This window comes from Artemia franciscana, unplaced genomic scaffold (genome assembly GCF_032884065.1).
Source record: "Artemia franciscana unplaced genomic scaffold, ASM3288406v1 Scaffold_1353, whole genome shotgun sequence".
NCBI classification, from domain to species: Eukaryota; Metazoa; Arthropoda; class Branchiopoda; order Anostraca; family Artemiidae; genus Artemia; species Artemia franciscana.
The window spans coordinates 1,456-21,140 of NW_027062800.1; the positions used below are offsets into that span (position 1 = coordinate 1,456).

A 19,685-nucleotide genomic window follows, 5' to 3' on the forward strand; every position below is an offset into this window, starting at 1 on the left:
GAAATTCTTCAGTTTAACCTTTAAAATAAAGAATTTGAACCAAATTTGTCCGTAAAATTTCGCATTCCTTGTCTTTGTTATTGGTAGGTTATTTTGTCACGTGGAATTTCTTACGATGATTTTTATTCATCAATCCTTCAATTTTAATATTTAGTCCTAAAATGAAAATTCTGCTTTTGTCGATAGCAAGATTTAGCTTTATTCTTCTACCAAATTACATTTTTGAAATTAGTATTTTTAGAAAGAACACCATTTCGAGAATTGGTCGAAAATAGCTATACAAATTTCCTAATTTTTAAGTAAGTTTAGAACATTAAAAAAAAGTATAAGAAATATGATTATTCTGGCGTTTTAATAGAATAGACCTGAAACTGATGGATTCATTTATACAAGTATCTTGACCTTTTGAAGCAAATTACTGCTGTAGATATGTAACAAAATTGTAGAGGGAGCACAAGTTTTAAGATGTGAGTTTTTCTGTTATTTTGTTTTTTATTGTGTTTCCTATTCCCCAATTTTTATTTTGTTTAATTTCGATTAGTTTGTTTTGTTTTTTTTTCTTTTTTTTTTGATAAAGGCTTCCGTTGGAAGAAGCGCCAAAATATTTGCAGTCTTAATCCTACTAATTAAAAAGCAGAAATTTATTATTCTCTTTCCTTCTTATTTTAATTGCTACTATTATTTCATTTATTTTTATTATCTTATTTATCTTTTATTTTGCTATTTATTTTTATTTTACTAATTAGTTTATTATTCTTGTCTTATTGGTTAATTAGCAAAACCAGAATATTTATTCTCGAATTAACAAAACGTTCATTAACAAAACTATTCTCGAATTAACAAAACGAATTAAGAAAACAAAATATTTATTAACGAATTAACATAATAATTAACAAAACTAGAATTAGCAAGGATTGGTCAGTGTATCATGTACTATTGTCACTTTTCCAAACTGCCTGTTTCATAAACTTAACCATTTCAGCAAATTAGAGGCTTATTTATGAATGACATCCTTTTTTAAATAAAGGTAGGACCCCTGACCAAAGCCGTATCCAGGGGGGGGGAAGTTTATCAGATTTGAACACCACCATCCCCCTCACCCGAAATTTATGTGTGACTCGTGAAAAAGTAACAAAAATACATATAAAATTTTTAATACATTCTGAATAGTGTTTTTTCGTAAATCCCTCCCCCCTCTGCAAAAATTCCTAGATACACTCTTGCTCCAAACAATAAAATTCAGAAAACTATAGCTTACGTTCTTCCTCAATTGCCTCTTCTTCGATAACCTCAGTGAATCTCCTTGTTGAGCGAGGAATTGACATCATGCTTTGACGGAATTGGGATAAATTTTGTGACTGATTAAATTCAGGGATATTTTTGATTGAACCAGAATAAAATATATCTTTTCGGGTCAAAGGACGCGTAAAACTCCTTAAAGACGCAGATGATCTAGAAAAAAAAGAATCAAACAAAATATTTTTAGAGATATTTTTGATAGAGGATAAACTACAATCGAACCTAAGGCTCAATACAAGTTCCTCAACATATGTAGCAGACATATGTGTATGCATAAACCATCTTTGTATAGTCTTCCACTTTGCGAATCTGAAGAAGGATAATGACAGTTCTAGCAATGCAAAAAAAACGAAAAAAGAAGGAAAAATGCCTATGTTGAGCTATGCGTTATACTACTACTGCTACTACTAACAACTTACTACGGAACCAATCCACCTAAGGCCATCACAGCTACTCACGCTCCTCCTCCATCCAAAACTTTTCAAGGCCCCCCTCTTTAACCCTTCCAGGAAGTTACTATTTTCCTTAAATCTTTTCTTACATCCTCCCACAGCTTAGATACCAATACGTTATGAAAACTGGATTTATTTTTGAGACACAGTGCGCGGTAGCAATGCTAGCGGCTGAAGACAGCAAACTGGCACGTATTCAACAAAACTATTCACCCCGATTGCAAAATTAATGCAACAAAACAAAATTACGTTTTCGCCTATGGTGTTGTAGTACGATCTACGCGTCGGAGCGCGGGCTTGGAGGAGGCGCCAAGTTCAGAGCTCTGTACCAAAAGCTTCTCATGGGCAAGATACGAGTTTTCATGACTGTATATTGGCATCTAAGCTGTGCATCCTCCCACCTATTTCGGGAGCGACAAACTTTTCGTTCAGCCATAGACGGTTGCCCGATAAGGATGACCTTGGGCAATCTATCATCCTTCGTCCGCAAAAAGTGTCCTATCCGTCTCACCCTTTCTCTCATTATAGCCCTAAAAAGTGGCTATGATGTTTTTCCAATATAGCCTATGAGTTATGAATTTTCAAATTTAAAATAAATTGAGTTACGAAAGCAGTATGTGTCGAGTATATATCGAAATAGTGATGAGATACTTGAGTTTGTGGAGCCCTCATCTGATTCGTCTGTAAGACTCTATCCTTAGAAAAACGGAAGCAATTTTGCGTAGCTGAACGTTATTATTGAACGTTGCTGAACGCGGGCCTAGGTCTACAAAAAACCAAAAAGCGCATTGAAATGTTTTATATGGATCTTAGTTTAGTTTTTACGACCTGGACAAAAATCTAGGAGGGGGGGGGGCGTGACCCCCCGGATACAGCCTTAGCAACTGGTAACCAATTTCAGGTTGGTAAAATACAGGCCTTGTTTGATAGGTAAAGTTTCAAGGAAGACCAGAAAATTTTGGGTTCATAACCATACCAAACCTAATTCACATAATGACGTTATTTGGTTATTTACGGTCCCCAAAATTAATCGTCTTCTGTTAGACCTTAGCTTAAAGCTCTGATCAAACCAAAAGGAATTTCCTTCAGAAAACCCGAAGAGAAACACAAGAGACTTTTAAGACACGAATGTTTCGTGTTAGATAATTTTTAGGCTAATCTTGCAACATCAATGAAAAAAAAACTACAATAAAATGCAATATCTAGACAAAATAAAATGGTTTTGACCTTAAATAAGGTAGTTCTTGTTGTTTTGCTTAGAATCAACAACATATCCCTGTGCTTAACAACATAAGAACCTTTCTTCATTAAGGAAAAGAAATCCAAAGAATATTGGCCCGCCTCAAAGGATTTAAAAAAAAAAATCCTTTTTGCGCCAGAACTATCCTTAAATTGGCCATTGGCCTGACCAGCGTCATACCCTAGTTCTTTATTGTACAGCTTTGATACCATGGATATAGGATCTCAGGGATTTCCTGGAAGGGAAATGGGCAAAGTTAAAAAAAAACTTTTTTTCGAAGTGTCCTTTTTTATAATTTCACTCGTTCTGTCACTTTGATATATTTTTGTTTTTCAAGGAAAAGAAGCGAAATGGCGCATGCGCAATTATTTTACTTATTTTTACTTATCTTTACTAATTTTTTACTTATATAAGTAAAAAAAAAACCTTAAATACCAGTAACTGAGGTGAAAGTGAGGTTAGTAAGAAAATCCCCATAACAAGAGACTGAAATGTACACGGTCATAAGGCCTTCGGGAATTGTCTAGGAGGAGGTGGTAAGTTTTTTGAGAAAGAACGTTTGTCTTACTGAAGTCCTTCCTTTTTTTTACAATTTTACTAACTTTTGCCATATTTAAATAGTTTTTTTGCGCCTGAACTGCGATTAAAAGGGCCACTGGCATGGCTAGCGACATGTCCTAGTTCTTTATGGTAATTTTTTTTTTAAGAAAAAAAAAAGAAAATACTGATTTTTTTTACCAACCAATAGAATGTAGACAATATTCATAGATGTTTATTCTATTTAAGAATCCTTAAGTTTTGTTGTATATCAGCTGTGTCAAAAAAAAAGAAGAAAGAAATAAAATAAAATAAAATTCGAATCATTTCGATCTCCTATGCTGGATGATTTTTTCTTATTGTCTCTCCAATGTAGTTCATTTCAATAGAAATATATTTCGTCTACTAGCTGTTAGTTTCCCTTTCTTCATAACAAATTCTCTAAATTTTCTCTCTTAATAAAACTTTAACTCTCCTAATTAGCAAAATACTCTTAATAAAATAGAGACTTACGCAATACTGGGTGTTGCTCTTGCAGTGAACATAAAACTGTATTCACTGTGATTATCGCCAATGCTCTGAAAACAAAACGTATAAATAAACAATTAAATAAATTTCATAAATTAATTAAAGTTAATTAGTTGATTATATTAAAGAAATAAATAAAAATAATTGACAAGGTAATATGCTCACAATACAAACACCTTTTTGCAACACAAAGACACCCGACGTCACAACAACAGCGTAGACTGCTCCTCCACCCCACTCTTTTCGGAGCTTCATTTTTGCTACCGTGAAATTCCCGCATCCATAAATCTTTGATTGTAAAACGGATGTTAAAAACATAATTGGATTTTAATGCATGAAAGATTCTATATGAAAAAACAGCTTATGCTATAAGTGGACTGTGCAACAATCTAACAGTTTATAAAAACTTTAAAGCTCATTTACTCGTTCCAATTTCGACATGCTGGTCACAAAATAAACTCTAGCTGTCGATGATCACCCGAAGTTGCTCGGGATCGCTCAGGTCATATCTGGCCAACACTCGTGTATGATGAGGTCAGCCAAAAGCATTGGCCAGGTCTAAGGCTTAGCGTTGCTATGGAAGCGAAGGGATGAGTGCTGATGAGAAATTTCAGAGGAAAAATACTTTTAATTTCAATGTTCAAGAAACACTAGATAGTTAGAAAAAAATGGAAGTCCAAATTTTCAGGGCCAATAGCAAACCAGAAATCCTCGGTGGTGATGACAGGAGAATTTAAGCAAAATTTCAAAAATAAAGAGTCTTAAAAGTTCAAACTTCCGAGTACCAGTTCATGAGCTAAAAACCCTGAGTGCCAACAGATTACGGTCGACAGTACAAGCAGATCCCCCCCCCCAAAAAAAAAACCGTGTACAGAGATGCACCAGCGGTTGCATCCAGTCAAGGTTTAACTGCTGCTTTTAAGACAGACCAGAGGGTGACATGACAGCCTGATAAGTAGCTATGCAATTTTTTAACTGTTATTCTGGAAGGTCAAATTTTCCTCAATAGAGCGATCCTGGGATCAAAGGCTAAAAGGTGGACAGTGCTTGTGGCACGCAATAGTCGCGCGCAGACGGCGTGGCTTCGCTGCTTAGGCAGAGATTTTGTTGAGTTTTCGTCTTAAGATATACTTTGATGCTCAAAGGTCAGCATTACATCCACAGTGAGAAGATTCAAAAAAAAAATAGTTTTCCATTCAGCGCAAATCTTTCTAACAGTAACAACCAGTTTGGGACTTCCACGAAAACCCAAAATCAAAATAATGTCTTCATTTTTAGTCACGTCTTATTCATATACTGCACAATCAATCAATCCTTATAAATATATTATACAATACGATTCGGTCCATTGTTTTGTTTTTTTTTTAGTTATCAACATTGAGAATTTTTGTCCTCGGCCATAGGGAAACCTGACCACATTTAGAAACCTCATGAAGAGGAAACTATACTAGACCTAGACAAAAGCGTGCATTCAGATTACCTATTCACATCATAACACATGATTATCAATATGGATATTAATTGTGAGTTCTTATGATATTTCTAATATTTATATTAAGATCAAAACTATATATAAAGTTTCAAGTGTTGAAATCAGAAAAGAAGTTGAGCTGATAAACAAAAAATTTTGATTTTGAATTACAATCACCTTGGTGAACTGTGATTAAAAACTTCAGTGATGGCTAATTGGATTAATAACAAGACAGATAGTCTGAGTGAGAGGCAAAGCTGGCATAAGCCCTTTTTCAGAATTGTATAAAAACGATGTCATTTCACTTGTTGATAGATAGTCTATAATCCATCCAAGAGCAGAGCTGAAGTAGAACTAACGTCCACCCTATGGCAGAACCACAATACTCTCAGGGCAACTGAGATTTTCAGTTGCCCTGAGAGTAGAACCTGTGGATTCCACCTTAAATTTTACCTGTATGTCCTTGTGGACCTGGTTGGTCATACATTTTTTGAACAGTTTTTAGATCTCCAATCGCCTTCAAATGTCTAAAAGAACTAATAAACCAGTTTAATTACTGTTAACATAAGCCTATCTACCTTAATTCTGCCCTAGGATGGATGATAGACATGATCATCAAGAAGTAAAAAGAATCATTTTTATACAAGCTTTAGAATAATTTTCAAAAAAGCATTTTTATGCCAGCTTTACTTCTAACAGAAACTTTATGTCTTGGCTTTACTCTAATTAGCCATGGGTCTCAAAGTTTTCATTACTTTAATCTGGTTGATAATTTCAAATTTATATCTACTTATTTTTACTTGCTAGGAAATTATTTACCAGGTCTTTTATAACCTGGATAAAGTGAAAAATATAAAGATTATAAGGTAAAATACGTAAAGCAAAAAAATATATAAAGTAAAGAAATATAAAGTAGAGTAAAAACATATGCAAAAAATATATAAAGTATAACCTGGATAAAGTAAAACTTAAAACTAAACATGAAAGCACATAGTGATCACGATAGACAGTGCAGTCCTTGGTTAGTTACAAAATATGACATGACTATTCACTATCTTCACAAATTTTAGCTTTCTGGGGAACAGGAAATGAAATTTTTTTCACTTTCTAACAAATTTAGAGACAGTATTTTCTTTTTAATTATTTTATGTTGGTATTTTACTCTTTTTGGTAAATCCTCTAAGACAGAAAAGTATATATTTTTACATTTCATCTTGTCAATTGTCGTACGTTCAATGAAGCTAAATAGTCCCAAGAGGCTAAGGCAAAAAGAAACAAAATACTAATTTACAACATTTAGCAACCCTGGACGATTCATGGATCTGCGAAAAAACCCTTAATCCTCTTGTTCGGTAATGGATTGCCAATTAGATTTCTTTCGTTCTTGGAATTTTTTTTCTTCGCATATTATGCTAGAGCTATTCTAGAGAGGAATTAGACCTCTTCTAGAGGTACAAGTCAAAAGGAGTTGTAGTTTCTAGTATTAGATTCTAGAGTTAAACACACTATCAAAACAGCGGAGAGTATTGCTTCTATATGGCTTTTTTCATACAAACATTGCTTTGGGCAAAATTCGAAATAGGTTTCCAAGAAACTTAATAAAGGATTTCAAATTAAAATTAATTGCTAACCGACCCTGATTGTACAATGTAGAAATAGTCGAATCATCGTTTAATCGTCGAATCATTTACCCATTGCTTAACGGATATTCTAAAATCTTGATACTCGTTTTCGCTTACCTGTTGACAAGTCCTTTAGAAGCTGCCAGAACTATCTTCTTGGAGCTTTTTTCAATTATGCAATAATAATTGAATAATTATGTTTTTATATATTCAATTATAAAAATATATATTTTTTTCAATTATTTTTTGAGGATTTTTTTTTCAATTGTCAATTATAGATGATAACGATAATTATTTTCAAATGTCGTTCTTCCTACGAGAATTTAGTGAATAAAGGGTGCCCGTTCAGATAATAACGGGTGTCCTTTAAGATAATAACGTGTACCAGTTAAGATACCCGTTACTTAATGGGTATTTGAACATACAAATAGAGCTCAATTTTCTTAAGCAGTGAATCATTCCTTTAATGGAATCTAGTGAATACCGGGTACCTGTTGATAAAAATAACGGGTATTTGAACGGATATATAAAAATACAGATATATTTCATTTATCGACATTGTTTAAACTATGATTATTATACTTTATTTTAAAAGATAGTCATTGCCTAACCTGCTTCCGTGTTAGATTATAGAGACGGAAATTAAGTCAGTTTCTCTCAACGTCCGGGTATCCATTTCCTAAAAAACCAAGGTCTTTACTGACATTTGAAAGTCACGTCCTTTGGAGTTTAAGTGAATTTTAATGACAAGTTTCCATCTGTGTAATTAGTTCAAGTTTTGTCCTAGTCATGTGATCATTTATCCTCCAAACTCTGTTATGTGTAAAAAGAAAAATTATACATCGTACAAACTTTATGAAAGTTAGAGACGCTAGAAATCCTCAGTCAGTCGAGCCTCATATTGTCTGCTAACGCTACCACAAGCTGTGAAAGAAGACACGCATATTATTAGGGAAGTAAAAGAATATACTAAAGAAATAAATGAGAAAAGGAGAACTTGTACTACTATGGGGCATACTGAATAACAGGTACCGTTTAGAAAAATAACGGGTACCCGTTGGATAGCGGGTATTTAAAAACGTAGATACCTTTATAGTTAATTTCGCTTACCTGTTGACGAGTCCTTGAAAAACTGGCACGAGAGATGGACCTTGCTGGAGCAAGGAATTTATTCTCAATAATGGGCATTGAATCGTTCTGTCTAATGGAATCCCTTTGGATAGCAACAACTGGCTGGGTCATATTTCTGGGTAGTCCATTGGGCGGCTGAGTGCCATTTGTGGTGACTCTATTTTCGCTGTTTTTCTTCACAATTTCAATTCCATTCCCAATTGGATCTTTCTTCAATGAATCAGGTTCATTAACAACTTTTGTTTCACTAAAATAATATTTTAGTAAATAAATAATAAATCAAATACAATGAAAGGAAAAAAAATATATATACAGTTAAATTACAGGAATATAAATGCTTTTCAAACACTATAATAATATAGATGAAAAAAAAGTGCGGGGTTTTCTCCCAACCATTGAACTCTTCTCTTTGCCGGGAAAGCATTAAGTTTTTCTAAATATTTGAACTTTTCTGCTTCATTAGTCTGCTTTAATTATGAATATCTGCTTTTTCGATTCTATCTTTAATTGTATTTTAAGTATAATGTTCTTCAATTAATTGTCTTTATTAGGAAGCCAGTAGGTAGCAAAAACTGGTCATGATGACATCAGTACTTATCGTAATTTCCGCAGAGTTTCTTTTATGCTGATTTTTATTAGTTTTTTTTATGAGGCACCAAATGCCCCCATCCCTCCCCCCTAAAAAAAACAACCGAGATTAGTTTAGATACATCGCCAAAAAGAACAACTCGCCCTATATTAAAATCTATGAAATAATTATAGGTGTCACATGACCCCTTACAAGTCAGAAACTTTTCTTTTAGTCTTAAATTGATGTATATCAAAGAATTTTTTGTAGCGCCCTTTCACTCACTATATTCGTTGCACTCGGCAGCTCTGGTCGTCAGCACACATGAATGGCACTCGCTTCGCTTCGGTGATGCTTGGGTCTTAGGACCTTGAATGAGGTCATTCCAAGTCCATTTTTTTTATAGAATTTCTATTGTTTAAAATTTTTCTCAAGCTTCCAGTATATCTTGAAAAATTTAATGTGAGGCTTGAATTGCTTAGTTATTTACAGAGAGCATAAATAAATACTTTCCTTAGCGACTCTCTGCTTACAATAAGCAGAATTCTTGCACGTCATTAGCAGCCCTTACATCCTTTTTATCAGTTTCCTTTTCTCAGCTTTGAAATTTTTAAGTCCCAAAACCAATTTTCTGTTAAAAGTGTAAGTCTCTGCTAGAAGCTGACAATAATGAGTAAAACAGAGTCCCATAATTTTGGTTCATATTCACTACTAAAGAAAATCCAATATTTTTAAGTTCTCCAACAAACGGCGAAAGAATAAAATATCCAAAGTGGACCTGGAGCTCAAAAATAATCAAATCCTTCAGGAGATGTGAATTATTTTGAAAATTTTCATTGTTTTGAAATTCCTACTACCTATTGGAGAACTCAAGAGTAAACAGCAACGATTAGTGGCATCAATGCACGATAATTTACAAAGGAGATGGGGCAAATGTAATTCTCTAAAATCAATAGGGGGGGGGAACCTATCATTTTTTCGACAAGAAAATGCCCAAAAATGAATTTTTAGTGTAATTATCCCCCCCCCAAACAATGTGATTCCAAGATTCAAGGGGGGGGGGGGCAAAAGAGCAAACGGTGACAATCAGAGGTGTCAATTCGAAAAGCTTAGAGGGGAGCCAAAGGTATTTTTTTCAGAATCTAGGTGGAGCTTATGTGTCATTTTTTCAATATCTCCAAAAAAATACTCAAAAAAGGCATTTCAATGAAAATACCAAACAAAAAGGTATTTTTCTAAATCAAAGTGGTCAAAAAATCTAGGCAGAACATATCCTACCCCCCCCCCCCAAACCTCTTAACACCCAAAACACTACCCCTACCCCATTTTGTCTGAACAGCTCAAAATGTTTTCTAAATAAGTGTTTGGCAATTCGGTGGATAAAGCTTGCACATGTATAACAACGGTATATTATAATATTTACTCGCCAAAAACTCTTTGCGCGCTATAAGCCATACTTGTCAGTCGAGAGGTTACAAATTTCTCCAGGATGACTGAGATTTCTCATCGTTGCAAGGGATCAAGCTTCGTTAATCGAACAAGGCAAAATATAAAGGTGCATAATTTACTATAAGGCATTTCAAACTCTACCCGTTCTTCACAAATACTAACGTCATTGTTTGAAATGTCAAAAATCGTAATTAAAACAATGAGACTAAAAAAAAACGCGAAGAAGTAAAAAATTATAATTATGTTACCCTGAAAGACCAAAATTTGGCGAATGTTGACATTCACCGGTGAAAGTCCGAAATAAGGATATTTAACAAATATTTCGGACGTACACCAAGCGACTAGGACCAGTCAGCTTTGTCAATCTTATGCAAGGTTTGATGGTGACAGGTTTGTTAATGCTCACTGTTTGATGGTGAAATGTTCCGTTATGCGTCAAGGTTTGATGGTGATAGGTTAGGTCATACTCAAGGTTTGATGGTGAAAGGTTAGCTTATGCTCAAGATTTGATCGTGACAGGTTTGTTTATGCTCAAGGTTTGATGGTGAAATGTTCCATTATGCGTCAAGGTTTGATGGTGATAGGTTAGGTCATACTCAAGGTTTGATGGTGAAAGGTTAGGTTATACTCAACGTTTGATGGTGACAGGTTAGGTTATGCTCAAGGTTTGGTTGTGACAGGTTAGGTTACACTCAAGGTTAGATGGTGAAATGTTAGGTTATGCTCAAGGTTTGATGGTGACAGGTTAGGCTCAAGGTTTGATGGTGAAAGGTTTGGTTTAGTTTCAAGTTTTGATGGTAACAGGCTATGTAATACTCAAGGTTTGATGGTGACAGGTTAGTTTAAGCTCAAGGTTTGATGGTGACAGGTTAGGTCACGAAATATTATAAATGTCGGAATTGCTCGACATTCACCATTAGTGCATGGTGAATGTCAACAGACACCAAGTCACCTGGTGTATGTCCGGAATATTTGTTAAATGTCCTTATTTCGGACTCTTAACCAGCGAATATTGACGTTCATCATATTTTGGCCTTTCACCATAATAAGTACATATTTACTGATTTTCTGGATTATCATTCACAATACTATGTCGAGATTGAATTAGTTTATTTCATTCCTTATCCATTTCAGATTAGGAAAACAAATGTTCATGCTTCGCGACAGTAATTTAATTACATTGTTAACAAACAATTTAGTTTAACTTTTTTAGTAAATTTTTAAAGAGGATGTCATAAACCTGGCAGTTGCGCCATCCTCTTCATCATCATTTGGCTTTTGTACTTCGAGAACAACATCTTTTAGCTGCGATTGAGAGGTAACAGTCAAATAATTAGTTTCTTCTATAATCGGTTGCAACGCATAGCTACTTCCTCTATCTCCAACCTAAAATCTATCTCCAAACATTCAACTTAATGCTAAAAAAATACCTATGGCCGCGAATTCACAAAATAGCTTTCTTTACAAAGCAAGAGAACCATGTCAGGCCATTCGAAAACCGACTGGCAATTTCAAGGCAAAGCTGTCGCACGAGTGGTCGTCTTTATTACGGCAGTAGTCTCGATATAGTGTTTTAAGTATTTGTTCAGTACTATTACTTCCATACTTACACAACAATTGAGTACAAGGCCACCGATAATCAAATGAGCTCCACGCCAGCCATAAGAATCTTGGAGCCAAGCGGCGAAAGGGGCACACAAAAAAGTTCCAAAGCCTGAGCCACATACGGCAATGCCAGTGGCCATGGCACGTTTTTTCTCAAAATAAAAATTGACTAGCATCAGGGAAGGCAAGTAAATCAAGCCAAGTCCAATTCCTGAAAACAGAAAATATACTTAAAAACAGATCCAAAAAATAATGAGTCTAGCTTATTACGACGGGCGTAGAGTGAACGATCAAAATATAAGGAAGCATTTTTTTTTATATTTGCGTCCCATGTCCATAAGAAAACGTCTTTTTTGTTGATTTAAATTAATTTGTTTCCAAAATATAAAATCTGTATATACAAATTTTGAAATCATTCATCTTCAAAAAAAAATCAATATATTTTTATCTCTTCTCTGAAAAAAATCTATAGTTTGAGAAAATATTATTGAACTAGTTAAAATTAGTCTACAAGTATATCTATTTTTTAAATATATCAAATTCAAACTGAAAAATTTGAAATCATACGGTTCTTTTTTTATAGCCTGTTACCTTATCTTTATCTTTTTATCCCTACAATAGAAACATAAATCTATCAAGGTGATTACACGGTAATTGTAGCAAAATTAGAAGAGAACGTTTAAGGCAATAGTTTTAGAATAAATCGTTGCCATCACTGAGGACCGGATACAAAAACATGTTGCCCCCTTTCCCCAAGCACAAAATTCTAAGTTTCCTTAACCCCTTCAAAAACCTTTATAGTATATTTCAACTTGATCCCACAGCCATGAGACAAGAACAGGATATCCTGTAAGGAAATTTAAAATCGTCTTCTTTATGAAACCAGGTTATATGCAACTTGCAAAATAAGAAACTTTGGCGTGGCTTCAGACATACAACAAATAATAATAAAAAATAATATATAATGAAAATTCCCCTATGAGTATCGGAAACATACTGAAGCTTCTGTTGTATATTCGGTTGGCATACGTTAACTGCTGTTTAGGATTGTGGTAATTGACTGCTTGGGAGTTAACAACATTTCCAATTATGTATGCTAAGGTTTTTTTCCTGGGGGGTCCTTTGGGCTGCTCTTAGGGGAGGGGTGACCTCCCCTTCTACCAGAGCGTAGATTTGGAGATATTTTCCCTCTCTCTTTCTCAATCAATTTATGGACATACGAAGGAAGAAAATATTTTTTCCTTATTATTAGAAAATCCCAACTAGGAGGAATAGTAAAAATGAAAAATAAAACGCCACAAAGTTGATAATTAAAGTTTAAAATCTTACCCACCAGAATTAAGAATAAAATCTGGATAGCCCTTAGAAAATTTAGCAGTTTGAATTCACCTCATGTTCTTTTGAATGCAAAGATTTAAAAACAAAATGGTAGAATTCTAAGAATTAGAAAAAAGGAAAACACAAAGAATAAGAAAAGAAATAACGAAATATATGATATACAAAAGGAGGCTAAAACGATGCGATACCTTAAAGAATTACCCTCTCTCGTCCATCGCAACATTTTTTTGGGTCTGTGCCAACTGATTAGAAATGATAGGGTGATATGCCACAACTTGTAGAGTTTGGATAAGAGATCCGAATAAACGACAGAAAACTAAAAGCCGACGCCTGCATTCCAGAAAAACTCTTGACTCCAATCAAACAAAATTTATTTACTTCCATCAGTTTTGTGCCAGTGATAGTGAGATCTAATAAACCAAACATCATTCTCTAAGTTTCTAATCATGTAATTTTCTTAATGATGTGAACTTTCATCATTATGTAAGTTTTGAAATATCCCTGTTAGGTCAGGCGTTCGCCAATGGGAAGATTTATCCCCATATTTATTCAAGACGTGCATTAATCATATGTTGACTAATATCGAATCTACCTGTTTTCTGGGCTACACTGATATATACTATGTTGCTTGCCCAGACAATCTCTTGTTGATTAGTAGAACGCATAGGATTAGGTCTGAATGTTGATAAATGTGGTTACCTAGCATTTAATGTAAAATCGCCATCTACAGTTTTAGCACTGCCATGTGGATCTTCTTCAATCCAATGTGCTAATGTATTAATGGGCTTGGGATCCATATTTGCAGTAGGCCTTCTTGGCTCTCTGAAAAGGCTCTTGTCGACATGAAACAAAGCATTCAAATAGGCCATGGGAAAATCGTCTCTAATCGTGGTCGTTACTCACGTCGAGCGCTTGCACGTCCTTATAGTACTTTTTGTGATCACTCCGTTTTATGTCTGGTATGTACCCTCTGCCCGAGAAAAAGCAATTAAAATCAATTCAAGTGATGCATTTTCGGTATCTGAAATACCTACTTTATTTGCATCGATTTCACACCTCTGTTAGTAAATACGGTGCTACGGATATTTCTGTGTCCATCGAAAGATTAAATACTGTTTTAGCTGATAATGCTTTTTATTTCGCAGGGTTGTTCCCACCCGCTAATCCAAATGTTTTGCCGCTAATGGTTGTCATATTTGTGCAGATTGAAGTTTTTTGTTTCTTTTTCCTAGTACCCTGCTTGTGTTTCTTTGTTTCGTAGCTGGTTGGAAATTATTACAAAGTTCGAATTTTGGTTTCTCAATTGACAGGAGTAGAATTTTCTTCTCCAAATTAAGGAAAGCTCAGTTCCTAAAAATATTCTACCAGACCTGTTTGGAAAAAGTGAAAAATCCACTCAAAGGAAGTATCTTTAGATTAACAGTTTTGGGAGTTTCCTGTTGCGCACCCCACCTTAACTGAAAACCTTGCCAGAAAACCTGACATACTATTTATGCTGTATGTAAATTGAATAGACAACACTTTTTTTAACAATGAGTAAGAGATTATAAGTTTTCTTTACTTTAAACTAGCCTGTCGTTAGCATTTCGAACTGTTGTGACATTCAATATCCCTTATCAACCTTTACCAAAACTGTTTTGGGAATTCCCTGTGGTGCTCAGAAAATTTGCTAAAGGGCCGTTTGTCTAACAGACAGTCATTCGACGCTGAAACTCGCAAAATAATTTTTAAGATATCAAATGGTCATAATTTACTTTTACTTAGTTCATCCTTCTTACCATCAAAAATAAGACAAATAATTCTGTTTTTCTTTTTCACCCTTTGGAAATATTAAGAATAGTTTTTTTCCGTCCTATAAATGAAAGCTTTTTTAATTTTAAATTCACCATTTCTTTGAACATGCTAGAAATTGGCTAACAGCTAACTTAGCTCCCATTGTACCGTAGGTTAAAAAAAAGTATTCTGTAATTTTTTATTGCCACCTTCTAAAATTTAATAATTTAATAAAAAAATAATAATTTTATAATACTAAAATCATTCCTATACACGAAAGGTTTGATTTTAGATTAAATGCAATTCTTTTCAAACATGCTAGAAGTTATCAAACACCTTACTTACCTCCCATAACACCATAGGTTAAAAAGAGTACATAGATGTTTGTTGCCTGGGACGCCAAAACAAATGATAAACATCCAATAATAGCTCCAATTATCAAAGTCAGCCTACAACCAATAACGTCCGACAGTGCACCAACGAACGGACCTTAAAAGAAAACAAAAAGAAAACCTTAATTTTACATCATTGAGCATTTAACTATTGTAAACTAAATGAAGTAAAATTTGTAATTGTGAAGTTTATTAATAGCAATAAACATGAATAAATAATACGAGCATAATAATAATAATGACAATAAATAATAATAATATTATTAAATATAATATAATACAACTAACTAATAGTAATAAACACAATAATAAAAACAAAATTAATAATATAAATACTGAAAACACAATTTATACTAGAAGGTAAGTAGAAATAGGACTAATCTCAGGAATTTCACCAGCTTGTAGAATTTCAACAGAATCCTGCTTTCTCATTATTCTTGTCTAATTGGATTCATCAATAAGACTTCCTCTTCAAAAAATCCCATCCTCAAATCTACCGATTCTTCACGTTCCTCAACAAAATACAAAATCTTTCCCTTCTTTTATATTCTTTTCCCCAATATTTTATTTTTGAGCGTATACATCAATTTAAGGGGGAAAAAACACAAAAATGTGATGCCTAAGATGGATTTTTGTTCAAAAGTCCTAAGCAATAACTAATTAACAACAAGAAATAATAAACAACAAGAAAAACACGAAAACTAGTAAAACTGGAAAAAGAAACATAAATAAAAGTAAAAGTATTTATGACAATAGCAATGCAGAAAAGAAGAAGAAAAGGTGCGTTTATCGAAGCTGACAAAAAAACAATAAAAGTCAGAATTCAATAACGGTTAAAGAGACCCTTGGCCTCAACAATATAGCCTACTAACCAGGTTTCGTGAGATTTTACTAAATAGTTTAAAGCCGTTGACAGCTTAAATTTTAAGCCTAAAGAAAGAAGAAAAAAGTGATAGACAAAAATAAACAAGGGCCACAACATGAAGAACAAAAAGGAGACCCACAGGTGAAAGAAATCAATATCGATCATCATAAATCAACGCAAATCTTTAACCAAAGTTATTGTAAACGTAAATGCAATCATCATATAACCACTACTACCACTAACAACTCACTGCAGCACCAAGCCTCCTGAGACGAACACAGCTACTCATGCTTCTTCTCCATCCCGATCTATTCAAAGCCTCTCATGCAATTATCATACAATCACTACTACTACTAACAACTCACTGCAGCACCAAGCCTCCTGAGACGAACACAGCTACTCATGCTTCTTCTCCATCCCGATCTATTCAAAGCCTCCCTTGCAATTATCATGCAATCACTACTACTATTAACAACTCACTGCAGCACCAAGCCTCCTGAGACGAACACAGCTACTCAAGCGTCTTCTCCATCCCGATCTATTCAAAGCCTCTCATGCAATTATCATACAATCACTACTACTACTAACAACTCACTGCAGCACCAAGCCTCCTGAGACGAACACAGCTACTCAAGCGTCTTCTCCATCCCAATCTATTCAAAGCCTCTCATGCAATCATCATATAATCACTACTACTATTAACAACTCACTGCAGCACCAAGCCTCCTAAGACGAACAGAGCTACTCATGCTTCTTCTCCATCCCGATCTATTCAAAGCCTCCCTTGCAATTATCATGCAATCACTACTACTATTAACAACTCACTGCAGCACCAAGCCTCCTGAGACGAACACAGCTACTCAAGCGTCTTCTCCATCCCGATCTATTCAAAGCCTCTCATGCAATCATCATACAATCACTACTACTATTAACAACTCACTGCAGCACCAAGCCTCCTGAGACGAACACAGCTACTCAAGCGTCTTCTCCATCCCGATCTATTCAAAGCCTCCCTTGCAATTATCATGCAATCACTACTACTATTAACAACTCACTGCAGCACCAAGCCTCCTGAGACGAACACAGCTACTCAAGCGTCTTCTCCATCCCGATCTATTCAAAGCCTCCCTTGCAATTATCATGCAATCACTACTACTATTAACAACTCACTGCAGCACCAAGCCTCCTGAGACGAACACAGCTACTCAAGCGTCTTCTCCATCCCGATCTATTCAAAGCCTCCCTTGCAATTATCATGCAATCACTACTACTATTAACAACTCACTGCAGCACCAAGCCTCCTGAGACGAACACAGCTACTCAAGCGTCTTCTCCATCCCGATCTATTCAAAGCCTCTCATGCAATTATCATACAATCACTACTACTACTAACAACTCACTGCAGCACCAAGCCTCCTGAGACGAACACAGCTACTCAAGCGTCTTCTCCATCCCAATCTATTCAAAGCCTCTCATGCAATCATCATATAATCACTACTACTATTAACAACTCACTGCAGCACCAAGCCTCCTAAGACGAACAGAGCTACTCATGCTTCTTCTCCATCCCGATCTATTCAAAGCCTCCCTTGCAATTATCATGCAATCACTACTACTATTAACAACTCACTGCAGCACCAAGCCTCTGAGACGAACACAGCTACTCAAGCGTCTTCCCCATCCCGATCTATTCAAAGCCTCCCTTGCAATTATCATGCAATCACTGCTACTATTAACAACTCACTGCAGCACCAAGCCTCCTGAGACGAACACAGCTACTCAAGCGTCTTCTCCATCCCGATCTATTCAAAGCCTCCCTTGCAATTATCATGCAATCACTACTACTATTAACAACTCACTGCAGCACCAAGCCTCCTGAGACGAACACAGCTACTCAAGCGTCTTCTCCATCCCGATCTATTCAAAGCCTCCCTTGCAATTATCATGCAATCACTACTACTATTAACAACTCACTGCAGCACCAAGCCTCCTGAGACGAACACAGCTACTCAAGCGTCTTCTCCATCCCAATCTATTCAAAGCCTCTCATGCAATCATCATATAATCACTACTACTATTAACAACTCACTGCAGCACCAAGCCTCCTAAGACGAACAAAGCTACTCATGCTTCTTCTCCATCCCGATCTATTCAAAGCCTCCCTTGCAATTATCATGCAATCACTACTACTATTAACAACTCACTGCAGCACCAAGCCTCCTGAGACGAACACAGCTACTCAAGCGTCTTCTCCATCCCGATCTGTTAAAAACCTCTCATGCAATTATCATACAATCACTACTACTACTAACAACTCACTGCAGCACCAAGCCTCCTGAGACGAACACAGCTACTCAAGCGTCTTCTCCATCCAATCTATTCAAATCCTCTCATGCAATCATCATATAATCACTACTACTATTAACAACTCACTGCAGCACCAAGCCTCCTAAGACGAACAGAGCTACTCATGCTTCTTCTCTATCCCAATCTATTCAAAGCTTCTATTTACACCCTCCCAAGAAGTTCCATTTTCCTTAAATCTTTCCTTCTGACATCCTGCCATCCCATTCGGGAACGACCTGCTTTTAGTGTAGCCGTAGATGGTTGGCCGACAAGGACAAGCTTTGGCAATTTGTCATCCCACACCCAGAGAATATTTCCTTGCAAAATCAACCTCTCTCTTATTATAGCCCTAGAAAGCGGGATTGAACTACATTTTTTGTATAACTTACTATTAGAAATACGGTTAGTCAGACCGGTGTTCAAAGAATTCCGTAAATAATCTCTCTGGAAAACATCTAACAAATCCTCCTCCATCTTTCGGAGCGCCAACACTTCAGAAACATATTTGCTTGACACGTCAGAAACATATATTTATGTCATCATTATTGCGTCCAGTATTCTAATCTTGGTTCACACATTTATTCTCAAAATCTTCCCAACTTTTTTCAAATGTAAAAAAACAAAACAACAAAGGGCCTTGGCTATTCTACTTTAAACACCTTCACTCTGCCCAGGGTCTGTACTAATAATACTACCTAAGTAAATGAAGCTATTCACTTGATCCATCTTCTCGTTACCCTGCACAACCTCTTCAACTTTACTTATTCCTATTCTCCTACCTTCAAGAAAAGACATCTAAGGTTCAGCCCTAATCCTAATAATATTTCCAACTTCAGAAAGTTTCCCAAAATCTTTCTTTCGCTTTATTTCTATCAATATAACTTTCCCCCAAAAAATCTTTCCTTAAATTTGTAAATTATTTTTATTTCTCTATAAACTACAAAAGATTTTCCCCAATATAAAGAAAATTTAAAATTCCATATTTGTCCCCTGTCATCACTGTGGCTTCCGATATTCTAATCTTGGTTCACATATTTATCCTCAAAATGTTACAAACTTTTATCAACTG

General features: G+C 35.3%; 1 protein-coding gene across 4 annotated transcripts in view; it reads right to left on the reverse strand.

Annotated features, from left to right (window-relative positions):
* Nucleotides 1-1,319: 1,319 nt before the first annotated feature.
* LOC136042483 (monocarboxylate transporter 14-like) overlaps nt 1,320-19,685 on the reverse strand; it is a 66,659-nt gene continuing 48,293 nt past the window's right edge. For 3 of the 4 annotated variants that reach the window (XM_065727451.1, XM_065727452.1, XM_065727449.1), the window contains exons 3-6: nt 15,359-15,502; nt 11,908-12,113; nt 8,260-8,527; nt 4,042-4,106 (exon numbers count right to left, since the gene is read on the reverse strand). In XM_065727451.1, coding sequence (XP_065583523.1) covers nt 8,525-8,527; nt 11,908-12,113; nt 15,359-15,502 — 353 coding nt within the window. In that variant the 3' untranslated portion in view covers nt 4,042-4,106; nt 8,260-8,524. Of the gene's footprint in view, nt 1,453-4,041; nt 4,107-8,259; nt 8,528-11,907; nt 12,114-15,358; nt 15,503-19,685 lie in introns of those variants that run through there. The other variant, XM_065727450.1, reaches the window with a different exon arrangement.